The following is a 17,132-nucleotide window of genomic DNA, read 5'->3' as shown; positions in this document are numbered from 1 at the left end:
CCAGCTTGATGCGCTTAGTGACACCTTCTGCTTCTGCGACCCAGAAAAACAATCAGGGTGTCATGGGAACAGTACCAGGGCTCGATCCTTGGGCACAGGAGCCTCTTGATTCTGTGTGACTGCAGGTGTGCATCTCTAGAGGGGCCACTGTGTTCCTGAGCTGCCCATGTGGCCAGGGGGTGGGAGGAGTGGGAGCAGAGTCGGGAAGGCCTTTGAGAGACCACTGTGGTGGGTGTCTGATCCCCTGGGTGGGGGCAGCACACGAGTCTGTGGTTCTGGTCGGTGTGCATCACCCACGTATGACCTTGCCATTCCTGCTCAGTTAGTAAAGTGGCTCGTGTTTGGCAGGCAGTCACCTCAGGCTCCTCATATCTGCCCTGAGGCAATAACAGCTTTGGCTTAGAACTTTGCAAAGCATCAAAGATGCATTTTGTGAGTTGGGGAATTTTTGCCTGTTAGAGGTTGGCCGCTTCTGAAAAGCTGTTCTGTTGCATCTGTGATCCTGTGACCCCCTCTCGCCAAGAAACCAACCTAAGACCTGGGGGCTTCCGGCGGAATTCGGTCAGGTTGCCGGAGCAGTGGTGGGGGGGGACCTCAAGTCCCAGAAGGCATGAAGAGGCTTTTCAAACCCTCTTGTAATTAGCCTTGATTGGATTCATGTTCTTCTGCACAAAACCCTCTGGTGGGCTCTCCCTTCACAGAATGAAATCTAGTTCTCCATGTGTGCTCTGGCCACCTCTCCCACTGCATTCCCTGCCACTCTCCCCCCACCCACCAGCTTCATCTCTGACTTTCTGGCCGGTCTTCAATACACCATGCACATTCCCACTTCAGGACCTTTGCACCTGCCTGGAGTCATCTCCCTGCCAGACCTTTGTGCAGTGCACTGCCTCACCTCACTCAGATTTCTGTTGGCATATCACCTCTCTGGGAGGCTTCTCCTGGCAGCCCTGTCCACACTGCTCTCTGTCTCTTTATCCTGCTTTGTCTTCACCATAGCACTCAGCACTGCCTGATACATTATCAGTTATATGTTCAGTATCTGCTGAATCTGTTCCCACTAGAAACATAAGCACGCCAGACCAGAAACCGTCCAGCTACTTCATGGAGGTATTTGTTTCACAGTGGTGTTCCTAGAGCCAGACGGTGCTTGGCACTCAAAAAATACTTGCCGAGTGAATAAGTGATATTTGTGTTCTCCTATTGCCTCCCTGACACACAAATCCCTTTGGGGGTGATCATCATTCTTTCTTTGTGTCCTCTCGAGCACACGCTCAGGTAGCAGGAGTGGGCTGTGCTCCCTGTGAAAGTCATTGTCACCACCCAAGATGAAGGGGAGAGGCTAAATGTTGAGGGCAGCTGTGAAAAGCAGAAAATTGGGCTGGGACAGGTGGAGGGGAGGGCACTGAGATGGGGTACTCACTGTTCTTTTATTTTGTGTTTTGTGTATCTTTACCACTTAAAAACTTTTTTTAATCTTTATTTTTTGAGAGAGAGAGCGAGCAGGGGAGAGGCAGAGAGAGGGAGACACAGAATCTGAAGCAGGCTCCAGGCTCCCAGCTTCAGAGCCTGATGCGGGGCTTGAACTCACAAACTGTGAATTCATGACATGGGCGGAAGTCAGATGGTTAACTAAGTGAGCCACCCACGTGCCCCTCTTTTTACCATTTTTAACCACTTCTCAATGATGGTGTGACCGTCACCACCATCCCTCTCCGGAACTTCTTTCATCGCAAACAGAAACTCTGTGCCTGTTAAATAAGAACTCCCTCCTTCCCCAGCCCCTGGCAACCACTAGGCTGCTGCCTGTCTCTATGGATTTGACTCCTCTGGGTCCCTCATACATTTGGAATCATCTGGTGTTTACCCTTTTGTAAGTGGCTTACTTGACTTCGCGTAATGTCCTCAAGGTTCATCCATGCGGTAGCCTGTGTCAGACTTTCCTTCCTTCCTAGGCTGACAGTATTTCATTGGATAGATTTACCGCATTCGGTTTACCCGTTCAACTGTCAGTGGACATTTGGGAATAATCCTGTTGTGGACATGGATGTACAAATACCTGTTCAAATCCTTGCATTTGCTTTTTTTGAGTATAAACCAGACCTGGAATTTCTGAATCATATGGCAATTCTATGTTTACGGGTTTTTTTTTTTTTTAATATTTTGAGAAACTTGCCATACTTACATTCCCGCCAGCATGATAGAAAGATCCCAGTTTCTCTAAATCCTTGTCCAAACTTACTGTTTTCTATTGTTAATACTAGTCATCCTAATATGTGTGACGTGCTTCTCTTACTGTGGTTTTGATTCGTGTTTCTCCAACAAGCGATATTTGTATCTTCTCATGTACTTACGGACCATTTGTGTATCTCTGGGAAAATGTCTTCTCATATCTTTACCCATTTTGTAATTGGGTCATTTGTTGTTACTGAGTTGCAGGAGTTCTTTATATATTTGCTTTGCCTCACTTTGCATTTCCATAGACATTTTAGAGGAAGTTTGTAAGTTTCTACCAAAGGGAAAACTAAAGCCTACAGGGATTTTGCTGTAGATGGCATTGGATCTTTAACTTTATTTAGGAGAAATTGGTATCTTAGCAGTATTAAATGTTGCAGTCCATTCAACTAATTTATCTTGTCATTTATTTGGGTCTTCTTTAATTTTGCTTTGTGATGTGTTATAGTGTTCAGTGTAGAATCTTGCACATTTAAAAATATTTGTTCTTATATACTTTGTTTTGGATGTTATTTTAAACATTACTCTCTTAAAATTTTTATTTTGTGCTAGTTTGCAGAAATCCCATTTTATATTGACCTTGTACCCTGCAACTTGGCTGGATTCAATTGGTAGTTATAATAGTTTTATAGATTCCCCGGGATTTTCTACAGAAACAATCAAATTATCTTAGAGTGGTCTTACCTCGCCCCTTTCCAATATTTCTGTCTTTTTAAAAATGATCCTTAGATAGGCAAAGATTTCTTAGATGATATACAAAAAGTATTAGTCATAAGAGAAGCAATAATAAATTGAATTTAATAAATTCTTAAGACTTGTGCTCTTTAAAAAACACCATTAAGAAAAAAAAGAACAGGGGCGCCTGGGTGGCTCAGTCGGTTAAGCCTCCGACTTCGGCTCAGGTCAGATCTCACGTTCATGGGTTCGAGCCCCGCGTCGGGCTCTGTGCTAACAGCTAGCTCAGAGCCTGGAGCCTGTTTCCGGTTCTGTGTCTCCTCTCTCTGCGCCTCCCCCTCTCATGCTCTGTCTCTCTCTGTATCAAAAATAAATAAAACATTAAAAAAAATTAAAAAGAAAGAAAGAAAAGAACAAAAACCCCCAAAACAACAACAACAAAAAGAAAGTGAAAAAACAAGCTACATAATGAGTGGAAATACACACATATACACACACATATGTATATGACAAATGATTTTTAGCTGAGCTAACTACATAAAGAACTCCTACAACTCAGTAATAAACATTTTTAAATGGACTAAAGACTTGAAGACCCTTCATAAAAAAATATGTCCAGATGCCAGTAAGCATATGGAAGATTCCCATCATCACTGGTCACTCAAACACCGGTGAGTAGACCACTCTTACAGCCGGTCTGCATTTCCAGGATAAAGTCATCATTGGCCTGGCCTTCGACTGTGTGGACAAGATGGTTTACTGGACCGACATCAGTGAGCCTTCCATTGGCAGAGCCAGTCTGCATGGCGGAGAGCCAACCACCATCATTCGACAAGGTGGGCAAGCGGATACCATTCTTCCTTCTTGGTTTGGCTTCTGGAGCCCGAGGGGCTCTTGGGGAGAGCAGGGTGGGTGTATGGTTGCACACAGGGTATGGTGATTTGAGAGGGACAGGGTCCATGGCCTCAATGCCACCCTTTCCAGCCTTCTGTGAAAAGCCCTCCAAGGACTTGTCATTAAATCATGAACACCTTAGCTGGGGTTTGTGGCTGGCCTAAGACGAGTAAGAGTAAAACACGGTAAGTACCCATGCCTTTCTCTAAAAGCGTATGTACCCAGTTTTAATGAACAGTAAGGGCCAAACTCCACTATCCACTTTGGGTATACATTTCTCCTCTGGCTGTTGAGCCTGGACTTGACTCTCAGAATGTCTGCCCCACGGTATGCTCCGTTAGGCTTTCCCCACAGGCAACAGGCAGCTTGGGAGGATTACGAACTTGGCAGTTATTGTCCCTGATGGTTGCCTATTCCCAAGACGGTTTTTGAGTCAAAAGTTGTCACTTCAACCTGTGACATCATGGTGGTGTGGGGAGATGTCGTTTCTGCCTTAACCTCCACTGGCACCTGTTCAGATTGCCTGTGTCAGAGGCGTGCAACAAATTGAACTTCCAGAGACATTCCTCAGTTTTTAGGTGCATTACTAATAATGAGGTGCACACGCCTTTAACCTCAGCATTTAACCTCAATTCCTTAACTTACAGAGGTTGATCTAGGTCGAGAACTCTATGCATTATTGTAATGCCTACATTCAACAAGTCATGACTATTTTATGTGGATGTGTTTTTATCAAGATTAAAGACCATTACAACCAAAATCCAAGGGGCTGTACAAATTCCCCTTTAATGAAAAGGTCAAATATTACATGTTGCGAATTCATCAGCTGACTTGCAGATATTTTCAATCGAAAGACATTGTGGGGGCACCTGGGTGGCTCAGTCAGTTGAGCATCCAATTCTTGATTTTGGCTCAGGTCATCTTCCCCGGGGGGGGGGGGATCATGGAATCAAGCACCATATCAGGCTCTGTGCTGATTGTGGAGCCTGTTTGGAATTCTCTCTTTCTCTCCCTCTACCTCTCTCCCCTGCTTATACTCTTTCTCCCTAAAATAAAATTTAAAAAAAGACATTGTTATGCCAATGATAGTTGTCATATAAAATCATCTTGTTTCCTCTGCAGAACACTCAAATCAAAGATACAATTTCAAAATGTACAAATCTCATTTGGTATTTCTTTATAGTTGGGGTTGAATGTCACTTTTCCAATTTCCTTTATTGTTTCTCTAATGATTGATATTCCCGAAGGGTGCTTGTGGGGCAGTTTTTTCCCTTCCTTGGCTCCATCACAAGAGACGATCAGCAGGAATCAAGCTGAGGCTGACTTCAGTATGTCTAGCTTTGGACATAGACCCTGACTCCTTTTCTGGAAGCTGACATGCTATTTAAATAATGTCTGGTAGTTTCCATGGTTTGGTTTAATGAACAGAATTTTGAAAATGCCTTTTCGTATCCTCCCTCTCTCTGTTAAAAATGCTGTTGCTGTTATCTGTGATTTGACTTCAAAACCCAGCGGAAAAGGGGAATAGGTCATCACTGCTATTTCCTGTTGCTTCTGGATCTGATAATCATCCAAGAAAGCTTTAAGCACAATAAGACACATTCCAGGCAAGAATCCACCGTGAAAACACAGCATTAAAGTAGAAGGTGGTCTTTGTAGTAGAAAGATCACTGGGAATGAATTATGTTTTACTTAAAAATAAAAATATTTATTTAAAATATTTTTAGAACACTTAAATATTTAAAAGGAGAAAGAAATTTCCATGTGAATCTTTGTCGTGGTATAGCTTGGTGTGTCCCTAGTGAGTGGAAGAGGGATGCGTATCTCTTCTCTATTTTATGCAGTCTGAATTCTATGCTTCTCTTTCTTTCCTTGAGTTAAACTCCTAACCAAACATCCTAACCAAAGGAGACAGATCCTAATCTGCTTCCGTTCGATATCAGCAGTATGGATGGAATGTATTGCCTTGCTGTCTTCCTTCTTGCCCTGACTGCACAGTAAAGGCGGAGGTTTTCCAGACCTTTCCTTTGGCCTTATAATTCATGAAGTAGTATTTTCCTGGTTGGAGGAGGTTTGATTGCCCTTGGGTTTGAGGTCAGGACCAGAGTTGTTTATAAGGAGCCAGAGCAGTGTGGAGTTTCTGGGTTCCTCTGGATGTCTTGTAAAGTACTGTCACTGAGCAGCCTCTTCTCCCCCACTTTTCTGTCTGTGTCTGAGTGGCTGGCGTCCCTGGCGGAGAATGTGCTCATTCTGGATATACCCCCAGAATGAGTTATTCTACTTCTGTCTGAACTGCAGAAGGGGTGTTTGGAGGTCAGACTCGCTGTCCCTTCACCTTTAGGGACGTGGGAAATAGTTTCATGCTTTACAAATCTCTACTTTTGGTCTGAATAACAAAAACCTCATTCAAGTGCTGTTTCTACTTCTTAATAAACTGCCTCTGGCAAGGGTCCTTTTCGGGGGGCGGGGCTTTGGTGTTTCCAGCATCCAGGGTCACGGTCCTATTAGGAGTCTAGTGAAGGCTGATCTGAGAAGGCAGAGGTCCTGAGCCCCTTCCACACTGATGAAAGAACACAGTGTGCAGACGATTTCCTCACACTCGGGATCCCTCGGGTAGGATAGCTTCATCCTCGGCCTCTTCCTCTTCCGGCTTATACTTCCAGCCATACTAAGTGACCTTCAGTTCTCTTATCATTTGAGGGGAAGGAATCCTAAGTGACACCGGTAAAACCCTGGTGGCGTTCTGATGTTCAGTTTGCTTGTATTTATAGTCCTGAAATCATGAGTTCGGTGGCACTGAAGGTTCCTGTTGCAGCCATCTTAGCCTGTGGCAGCCCCTGGCTTGAAAGTCAGTTACTTATAACCTTGTAAGGACTTCGGGGAGTGTTATCTGTGATCACTGACACCCCTTCTTTGTACTCCTAACACTTGCACAGAAGTAGTAACAGATACGATTTCTTGCAATTACTCCTGAGATGACCCTTACCCCCAAGAACTAATGAATAAGGTGTATCGATTTGTTGCATATTTCTGTGCCCTCCCCCCCATGCTTGCAGGCTAAGCTCTAAGCCCATTAACACGGGCGTCCTAACTTCATCTCTGGCCACTCTCCCATCCTTGTGGACTCCAGCCATACGAAATCATGCCGTGTCCAATCTTCTGTTTTATACTTATGTGCTGGTCCCACTCCCTGGAACTCTGATTCCAGGATCTTTGCCGGACAAACTCCTGTTGGTCCTTGAGGGGCCAGCTTTACGAGGTGACGTCTCCCCCACAAGTCCCTCCCAGGTCTCCTCAGGCTACGTTTAGTGTCTTCCTCCACGTTCCCATAAAACCAAAATTCAGTCTGAGTGGAGATTGACTGCAAGCTCCTGGAAGCCAGGCCCACCACGTAGACCTCATTATGGGCTTGGTACATAACAAGTAGAGGTCCGCTGAGTGAATGAGTGACATTGTTTGTCACTTCGACTGCGGCTTCACTGATCAGCAACATGCATTTCACTTGTTCTCATTTGTTTTTCCAAAGTGCAAGGATTGAACACCGAGGGAAATAACACTGAGTCATCCGAAAAACCTAATCTTAACTTGCTCTAAAAACCCAGTATTCTGTGTTTGAGTCTAGATCTTGGAAGCCCAGAAGGCATTGCCCTTGACCATCTTGGCCGCAACATTTTCTGGACCGATTCTCACTTGGATCGAATAGAAGTGGCAAAGCTGGATGGGACCCAGCGCTGGGTGCTGTTCGAGACGGATTTGGTGAATCCCAGAGGCATTGTAACGGATTCCGTGAGAGGGTATCTTTGTGTAAATCTATTCCAACTGCTCATTTAGATACTCTCAAATGTTAGGCTCTAACTCTAGCATTCTTCTCCGGAAATGAAGGACTTCCAGGATGAACAGGTCTGGAGTCGATGCCTTACACAAATGCACTGTGAAATGCCAGAACATATATTACAATTCCCTATGACATTGGACTTGATTGCATGTTCTACTTTCAAGTCTTTTAGGAAGGGGATTTTGTAAGTTCACAGTTCAGAAACTGGGTATTTCCATTTGAGTTGAATGTGGATCAAACTTGCCTTGTACGAGCCCCAGAAGGGTGTTGAAGTAGCATAAATGTCCCCCTGAGGCTCAGACCAACACAGCATGGATGCCTTGGAGACCCCTTCGTGGGGGTTTCCTCCTCAGTTAGTTCTAAATCTTACCCTCCAGGCCTTTGGCACCTCCAGCTATGATTCCTTCCCTGTGAGACCACACCCCTAGTTCTGTGGCCGCTTGGTCACCACCCTGGTGGCAGACACCTCAACCACCAACTCTGTCGGCATCTGCTACTGTGCCTGAGTCCCTGGGTTCGCTGTCCCGCCCTGTGCAGGGACAGCATGTAGGAATCCCCATCTGTTTATCTCAGGTGTGGTGTTCTGTTTTGTGTTGTTCTTTTAACCAGCTTTATGGAGATGCACATCAGTTATGTTTAAGGGAAATGAATTCATTAGTAACAGAATAACCAAACCCAAACCAAGAACCAAATCTAAGTATCTTCTGCAAAGGAAAAGGTGTCATATCACCTCCAGACCCTTTTTAGCCATCCTGGGTTTTAACATCTCTATCATAGGCTCTTTTAAAGTTTTTTTTTTTTAAACAAAATATTTCTCATCCATCTTTGTTATCTCTCTTCCTCTTTCTCTTCCTTTTCCTCCTGCAGGAACCTTTACTGGACAGATTGGAACAGAGATAGCCCCAAAATTGAAACTTCCTATATGGATGGCACAAACCGGAGGATTCTGGTGCAGGATGATCTGGGCTTGCCCAATGGGCTCACATTCGATGCCTACTCGGCTCTGCTCTGCTGGGTGGATGCAGGTAATGGAAGGTCCGGGCCTGGCTCCTGGGGTTGCAACAGTGCATTTGTTGTTGTTGTTGTTGTTTTAACCTAAACGGTGATTCTTACCCACTGAGGGCTGGCATTTGTTAAGGGGAAATGAGTATAAGATACCTGTTTTATTTCCCGACACAAAATCAGCTGCCTGTCTTTGCTCTTAAATGTATTGTTTCTCTAGGTTTACAGCATCCAGGGCAAGTGCTCCGTCTTCTAAATCAGGGTTCAGCAAACTCTAGCCCACGGGCCAAATCCAGCCAGCCACCTGTTTTGGTACCACCTAGGTCCAGGTGCTAAAAATGGTTTTTATGTATTCATTGTTTTGAGAGAACGAGAATGGCAGAGGAGGGAGACAGAGAGAGAGAGACAGAGACAGACAGAGACAGAATCCCAAGCAGACTCCACGCTGTCAGCACAGAGCCTGATGTGAGGCTTGAACTCAAGAACTGTGAGATGATGGCCTAAGCCAAGATAGAGAGTTGGACGCTGAACTGACTGAGCCACATAGGAGCCCTTGGGTTTTACATTTTTTAAATGTTACATTTTAGGGGCCCCTGGGTGGCTCAGTTGATTAAGCGTCTGGCTTTGGCTCAGATCATGATCTCACGGTTCGTTAGTTCAAGCCTGCGTCGGGCTCTGTGCTGACAGCTAGCTCAGAGCCTGGAGACTGCTTCAGATTCTGTACCTCCCTCTCTCTCTGACCCTCCCCTGCTCACACTGTCTCTCAAAAATAAATAAAATACATTAAAAAAATAAAATAAATGTTACATTTTAAAAGGTTACATAAATGCCTCCATAATGTCCTCGATTTTGCCTCTTGACCCACAAAAGCTAAATTCATTACTCTCTGGCCCTTTGAGAACAAGTTTGCTGACCCCTAGAGTTGTTCTCACCCTATTATTATCTCTCCGTTATGCATCATGACTCCCATCCCTGTTGCCTGCATCTGCTCCTCAAGGGCTCAGGCAGAGCGGGTAGAGCCGAGGAAGAGAAAGCCATGTGGTCCTGGAGTGTCCTCTGGGAGGAGGGATGGGCGGGATGCTCACTCGGGAACAAGGTCAGTCATCCCTCAAAGGGCCTGTTAAGTACCTGTGCTGTTCCCAATATGGTCAAGTGCCCCGGGGGTGCAGGGACTGTGTCCCAGGAGGGAAGCATGCACAGTTACACCGACATGCAAACCAGAAGTTGGCCCCGATGGGGGCACTGATACAAGGCTGTGCGCGGCTGCAGAGGTGACTGCAGGGAGGGAGGGTCTGGGAGACCTCAGGGGCATGGGGACTTGAGCAAGAGCTGGAAGACATCCTCGTTCCCGCCCACCGGGTCCCCAGCTGCTCCGGGAATGGGCGGGACAGGGAATGGTCCCTCCGCCCAGCCCACGTGGAGACTAGGTGTGGGTCCCCCAGCAGAGGTGGGTGTTGACCAGTGAGAGGTGCAAGGAAGGACGGTGAGACCGCGCTCCGCTTTCGGAGAGCAAGTCACGTGTGTTCTCCGGGATCTGTCATCGGAAGGCTGACTTTGTGGCGCCCTTGCCCTGGTTACCCGTTTTGATACCGAGGGGCCACTTCTGGTCTGAACGGCTCATCTTCGCTCCACGCAGGCACCAGTAGGGTGGAGTGTCTGAAGCCCGGGCAGCCAAGCAGACGGAAGGTTCTCGAAGGGCTCCAGTATCCTTTCGCTGTTACGAGCTACGGGAAGCATCTGTATTACACGGACTGGAAGATGTATGTCAGCTGCTGGAACACCTCAGGGGGTGGGGGGTGGCCGGGGCCGGGGGCCTGCCACCCTGTCTCTGGGAGGCCAGGCCCTTCCCATGTGGCCTCTCGGCTTGACATTCCAGTGTCCAGAGATGGCCACCCTCTGCCTCGCCCTTCTGACCATGATGAGGGGAGGGTGGAGGAGAGTGAGGGCTGGGCCCCTGGGGGCCATTTACCATCCCAGTGCCTCTGGATGGGCAGCTTCAGGTCTGTGGACTTGAACTTCATGAGCGTGTCCATTCTCCCCCTAGGAGCTGGCCCAGACACACTTGTCCGGCAGGCTCCCTGCGTACCCTGTACCCCTACGTCATTCTACTTAAACTGCAGTATTCCCACAGCCCCTTCTTGACCACCCTTTCCTGCAAAAAGGAGGGGTTCAACCGAGCCAGCTGCTGTGGCCAAAAGCATCTGGATAGAAAGCCCATTTCCCAGCTAGGAATTTAGAACTGAGGGGAGAGCTAGCTCAACTTTGTCCTTTGTTTTTTAATGAAGCCAGAGAAATTCAGGCTTGTTCCTGCCGCAGTAGGAGGGAAGGACGGCTAGGAATTAAGGCCAGTGTGTCGATTCACAGCCTCCAGTGTATCCCCCAAGCCACAGAAGAGGGTCCCCAGTAGACAGAAGGCTGGAGCCATCAGGTGTGTCTTTACTTTCTGCCCTTCGGTGTTTTGTAGGAATTCCGTGGTGTCTGTAGATCTTGCCATTTCCAAAGAGACGGATACATTCCACCCCCACAAACAGACCCGGCTGTATGGCGTCACCACGGCCCTGTCCCAGTGTCCCCAAGGTAACTCTCCCGTGCTCTTCCGGTCAGGGGCTGGGGATGCCCCGTGGCGCCAAGCCCACCCCCTGCCTGCTGCTGGTGGAGCCCCTACCAGCCCTGACCCCCTGGCAGGTGAGAGGCCCTCCCTCCCCTCAGCGGCCTGCATTATTTAATAAGCGAGCTGAATCAGCTAGCAGAAAACATCAGGGAACAATCTGGAAATGGTGGGCAAAGGTGAGGAAAAGTATCGAATCTTGGGCTGGGTCTAGAAGTGGGTGATCTTCAGGTTCCAAATAGGAACATCCGTGTTACGATCACTGTGGCTTTCAGGGTCCATCCGCTTGGCCTAACAGCCACAATACTAATGACCTCTAATGATAATCGCAGACGTGGATGCGGTACTTTCTGTGAGCTGGGTCCTTTACGTAGGTTAACTCAGTGTGCTAAGTGCCCTGTATTCAGCCATTCACTAAATCCTCACAGCAACCCCACGAGGCAGGTGGGTACTATTCTCGTGCCTATTTTCCACATAAGGACACTGAAGCCATTTGCCCAATGTCACATGGCTCACAGAGGCATGAGCAGGGGGTCTCCTTGGAGACCTCTCCCCTTGCCCACCCCCCTTGGCTTCCCACCTCCCCGGGTCCAGCACCAAGCCGAGTGGACAGGCTAGATGGAGAGTACTTTGTGCTTGAAAACTCCAGCTCCATGTTATAACCAGAGCTGGAAGACCCTCCCTGAGACAGTCAGTAACTCTCATGGTAAATCTGCATCATCCCCGACTCAGGAATCACTTTTTTTTCCCATCTGGAAAATCTGTCACCATGATGATTCCCTATTCCGTAAGCACCCACATGCTCGGTCTCCTGGAAACCAAAAACTGATGCGTGGGCTCTTCCCTTAGGTGGCTGTTGAACTGATGTCTGCCTTTTCCAGGTCACAACTACTGCTCGGTGAACAATGGTGGCTGCACCCACCTCTGCTTGGCCACCCCCGGAAGCAGGACCTGCCGTTGCCCTGACAACACCCTGGGAGTTGACTGCATTGAGCGGAAGTGAAGACAAGAATGCCTCATTCCCTCGGCAGGTACTCAGCATCGCCCTACTCGAAAGGGTCCAAACTGAAAACTGTCCGACCTGGGGGCCACCAAGCCCAGGTCCTACCCAGCCTGAGCCCCGACAGTGTTCCCCTCACTGTTCCCCAAAACACATGCCCCAGGCTTCTGGAATGGGAAAGCCCCTTCTCCCTACGCAAAGACAGACAAACCCCTGACTCCAACCCTTAGATGGACATACCCAGCACGAGTGAGGATTCTGTGCCCACCCCAGTGCTCTGGAAACTGTCCCCAGTTTATCCCCCCAGTGATGGCAGGGCCTGCCCAGGTCTGTGCTGGCCCCTCCCCGGTGGCCTTATGAGCTCAGCCTCACTCTGAGACCCCCCACCATCCTGTTAACTCCCCGACACACCAGCCAGGGCCACCTGGGCAAGGCTGTGAATGAAGGAGGGAGTTAGCCCTCCCCCACTTTTTTCTCTTGGTGCTCTGACTTCCCTCCCCGTACTCCTGGCTTTTTACTCCCGAGTTCTGTACCACCTGCATCCTGCCCAAGGCCCCCCCCCCTCCCCCGCACAGTAGTGAGCAAGCCCTGCCATTTTCTTCAAAACCCACCATGTCTTTGGGCCACGTGGATATGAATGGATGATCAGGAGCCGTCCCTCCCAGATACATTACCGGCATTTCAGCAGTACCCCTTGGGTAGGCAAAGGCTTCAATCAAAGGAGGATCCAGTGGTAGGAATTTCAATGTTGTAGAGTCAGGTTTTGAGGACGAAGATTCTTTGGATGTGCCTTAAATTACACCAGTGATTACCAAAGTATTCCACTTTGCCCAAAGCATCTGGATTTGAACATCTCTCTTGAGCAGCATGCCCCCACTGCTGGCACCCATGCCCAGCCTGCCCACTTCAGGCTTAGCTGGGAGCTGGGACCGGGGATGACCCATCTATAGGCCTTCATCTGCCATCTCCACTGTGAGAGCCAACCTACAGTCAGCATGAGCCCACGTCTCCTTTGTTTTCTGCTCTGTTCGTGGCCCATGCAGGCCGTGTTCATGTCTAAGTGGGCCAGAGTGAGTGTTTATACTCCTGACCTTTTATTGCTCACTGGTGTAATTAAAGGGACCATCGCCACATGCCACGTGTATGTTTCTGCAGTTCGTTTAGAAACGTCTCCTGGACATAGGAGCAACTAGTGTTATCTTTTTATCAGCTGTTGGCCAGAGGTGCAAAACAGTAGGAATTTTGGATTGAAAGTGGGGCATAAGGAGATGGAGCCAGTGAAGACTGGGGTGAGGGAGTGGAGAAGGCTCAGTGGGAAGTGTCACAGAGAGGTGGATCAGGAGCAGGAGGAGAGAACCCAAGAGGAAAGAGGAGAGGAGGGCATTTAACAACAGCAAGAAGAAAAACTCTCCAAAGAGAAAATGGTACCTTTTGCCAAAGAACACTCTCGCTTGAGGAAATGGAAGAATCCGCCTGTGTTTCTCCTTCCCGTTATCCACAAACCACAGTGCACTCATCACCCCCCAACCCGTACCCCTCCTCACTTTGTCCTCAAGTGCTGTCGCGTCACAGTGGAGCCTGGACCAGGAAAGAGCCTTGGCCCGAATGATTGGAGTTCCTCCCGAGAGTCAAACACAATCAGAATCACGCAGTCTGGGGAACGTGTGGGTCTTTTATCCAGCCCCATGGATTCGTTTCGCCTTTTTATATTTATCACTCCATATCAAGCCCTCTATATCAAATGTTCGTCATGATTTTGTATAATTTTTATAACTATTTTATTCATTTTACTAGATTCATTCTAAAAGTTTTCAAATGGTAAATTCTTAAACTGTGGAAACCACTGAAGGTGCTTATTAACTGTTCTTCCCAGATTTTTACAAGTATTGGATGATTCCCTGAGTTTACAGTTGTATAAATATCAGTGCAGAAAATAAAATTTTTTTCTTAAAAAAATCTTCATTCTGTTTGAATAAAGAAATTTCATATTGGGGGGGCTGATTCCCAATGAGAAGATAGCCATTTAATAATCTGCAAAATCTCAGGACGTCTGGGTGACTCAGGGGGTTAAGAGTCCCACTCTTGATTTTGGCTCAGGTCATGATCTCACAGTTTGTAAGTTTGAGCCCTGCGTTGGGCTCTGCACTGACAGTGTGGAGCCTGCTTGGATTTCTCTCTCTCTCTCTCTCTCTGTCTCTCTCTCTCTCTCTCTCTCTCAAATAAGTAAAACTCTTTTTAAAAAAATCTGCAAAACCTGTGGAACCCCCAGTGTTACAAGGGGTGGTTTGTTTCCCACAAAAGACTTATGGGCTTATTGACTTAAAAAATCATTCTTCCAGGGACACCAAACCACTTTTCGGACATTGTTTTCATGTTCTAGAAAACTGTCCTTCAACCGCAGGCAATGGAGTTTCCTAACTCAGTTCTGAAGATGAGCCCTGTTTCCCATCCCCCTCCTCACCTCCAGAAGGAACGGAGACTCTTTCCTGGCACTGACTGTGGCCCAAGACCCCTGGGTTGTTCCACACTGGCCCCTGGGTGGGATGGGAACGGGGCTTGGACTTGGACAGAGGGAAGGGGGCTGGGAAGTTGCAGGTGTGCTACTCAGAGCTGCTGTCATAAGCAGGAGGGGACTGGTGCTCAAGGGCCTGCGGGGGACGGGACAGCAGCAAGGAACCAGCGACAACCTGCCAGCACGAACTTCCTAAAAGGACAGCTTCTGTTTGGGCGAAACCTTCCGGTGTTTCACTCTCGTCCTCAAACCTAGTTACGTATAGGGGACGTCAGGGCAGGTGGCAGAGCGGGGTGCTCCAGGACACCTCTGTGTCAAGACAAGGACTGAACTGGCAGGAGCCGTCTGCAGGAACTCCTGGGACCTCTCGGTGTAGGAGAACACGGCTGCACCCAGGGCAGAACTTGATGAAGAGGCTGCCGACTTTCACTCAGTGTCAGCTTTTCTGTTTGCCATCGTGCAGCCCCGCTGTGGGGCGGAGGGGACAGCAGCCCAGGCTCCCAGTGGGGCGCTGCTGGGGCCAGGGTGGGCCATAGGGCCTCGTTCTCCAAAAATCAGGGCTGTGATCGCAGGTTCTGATTGCTGACTGCTGCTTTTCAGTGTTGGGGACCCAGCACCAGGAAAAAGTCTTCAGGACCTTAGATTTGACAATGATTCCGTGTGTATGACACCAAAAACCCAAACCTCGAAAGAAAAACAAATAGGTCAGTCTTCATCCAAATTAAAAACTTCTGTGCATCAAAGAATTAAGAGCAAAAAGACAGTCACACCATGAAAGTGGAGAAAGTATTTGCAAATCCTGGTTAATATCCAGAATAAACAGAGAACTACAATTCAGCAAAGACCATAACAAACACAACCCAGTTCAAAAGTGGACAGAAGAGTTGAATAAACATTTTTTTCAAAGGAAATCTACAAATGGCCAATAAGTGGGCAAAAAGATGCTTAACGTCATTAATCTTTAGGGAAATGCAAGTCCGAAGCATAATTAGATATCACTCCACACCAGTTAGGATGGCTGTCAGAAAACAAAAACAAAAACCAAGCAAGCAAGCAAGCAAACAAAAAGACCGGAAAATAACAAGTGTTGAGGTGGATTTGGAAATGCGCAGCCAGTGGGAATATAGAATGGTGCAGCCGAACGGAACACGGCCTTCGAGGTTCTTCAAAACATTGAATAGAGAATCACCATACTTTTGGGGCGCCCAGGTGGCTCAGTCGGCTAAGCGTCTGACTTTGGCTCAGGTCATGATCTCACGATTCATGAGTTTGAGCCCTGCATCTGGCTCTCTGTCAGCACAGAGCCCACTTTGGATCCTCTGTCTGCCTCTCTCTCTCCGCTCCCCCACCCGCAAATAAACACTAAAAAAAGAAAGAAAGAAAAAAATTACCATAACTTCTAGGCAGACACCTGAAGTAATTGAAAGCAGGGGCTCAAATGGAGATGTGTTCACCAGCATTCATGGTGCCTTGTTCACCTAAACCAAAGGTGAAAACAACCCAGGTGGCCATCCGCGGATTAAAGGATAAATACAATGTGTTGTACTCCTACAACGAAATATTCAGCTATAAAAAGGAAAAAAGTTTCATAGATGAAACTTGGAGACATTATGCTAAGTGAAATAAGCCAGACACAAAGGAACAAATATTGTTAAGATTCCACATATGTGAGGTACTTCGAACAGGCAAGTTCACCGAGACGGAAAGCAGACGAAGGATTACTGGGCTGGTAGCAGGGGCGAGTACAGAGTTACTGCTTACCGGTTTCAGAGTTTTTATTCAGGGCAATGAAACAGTTGGGGATGTAAATGGCGGTGATGGCCGCACAGCACTGTGAATGTACTTAATGCCACTAAATCACATGCTTAAAAGTAGTTAAAATGGCAAGTTTTATGTGATACATATATATATTCTGCCACAACTTCTAAAAAATTAATAATGAATATACCAAGAGCCACTAAATGTGTACTTTAAATAAGTGAATTGTATGGCATGTGAATTATATATCAATAAAGCTTTTTTTTTTTAATTTGAGAGAGAGAGTGCAGGTGGGGGAGAGGCAGAGAAAGAGAATGGACATGGGGCTCGATCCCACCACTTGGGACTGACCTGAGCCAAAATCAAGAGTGAGATGTTCAACCAGCTGAGCCACCCATGTGCCACCAAACTTATTTTTCAAAAGATCGCTGTAATTAAAAAGAGAAAGCTTGTTACCGAGGGTTGTCAAAATGCTGGTGACTTTTGTAATTGGTTATATTCTTTAGATTCCAAGATTCTAGTCTAGGTACTTCTGTGAAAGGATTTTGCAAGTAGAACTGAGGGTTTTAACTACCTTAAAACAGGGGGATTCTTTATCCTGCATATGGGCCCC

General features: G+C 47.3%; 1 protein-coding gene across 1 annotated transcript in view; it reads left to right on the top strand.

Annotated features, from left to right (window-relative positions):
* The window catches only part of NID1 (nidogen 1), a 78,337-nt gene extending 64,126 nt beyond the window's left edge, over positions 1–14,211 (top strand). Inside the window, exons 15-20 of the mRNA XM_029931619.1 lie at positions 3,620–3,746; positions 7,427–7,598; positions 8,507–8,664; positions 10,278–10,401; positions 11,106–11,218; positions 12,131–14,211. Of these exons, the coding sequence (XP_029787479.1) occupies positions 3,620–3,746; positions 7,427–7,598; positions 8,507–8,664; positions 10,278–10,401; positions 11,106–11,218; positions 12,131–12,252 (816 nt within the window). The 3' untranslated portion in view covers positions 12,253–14,211. The remainder of the gene's footprint in view (positions 1–3,619; positions 3,747–7,426; positions 7,599–8,506; positions 8,665–10,277; positions 10,402–11,105; positions 11,219–12,130) is intronic.
* The last annotated feature ends 2,921 nt before the right edge of the window (positions 14,212–17,132 follow it).

This window comes from Suricata suricatta, chromosome 2 (genome assembly GCF_006229205.1).
Source record: "Suricata suricatta isolate VVHF042 chromosome 2, meerkat_22Aug2017_6uvM2_HiC, whole genome shotgun sequence".
Lineage (NCBI taxonomy): Eukaryota > Metazoa > Chordata > Mammalia > Carnivora > Herpestidae > Suricata > Suricata suricatta.
The sequence above is the reverse complement of the archived record's forward strand: the minus strand, read 5'-3'. Positions and strand labels throughout refer to the sequence as shown.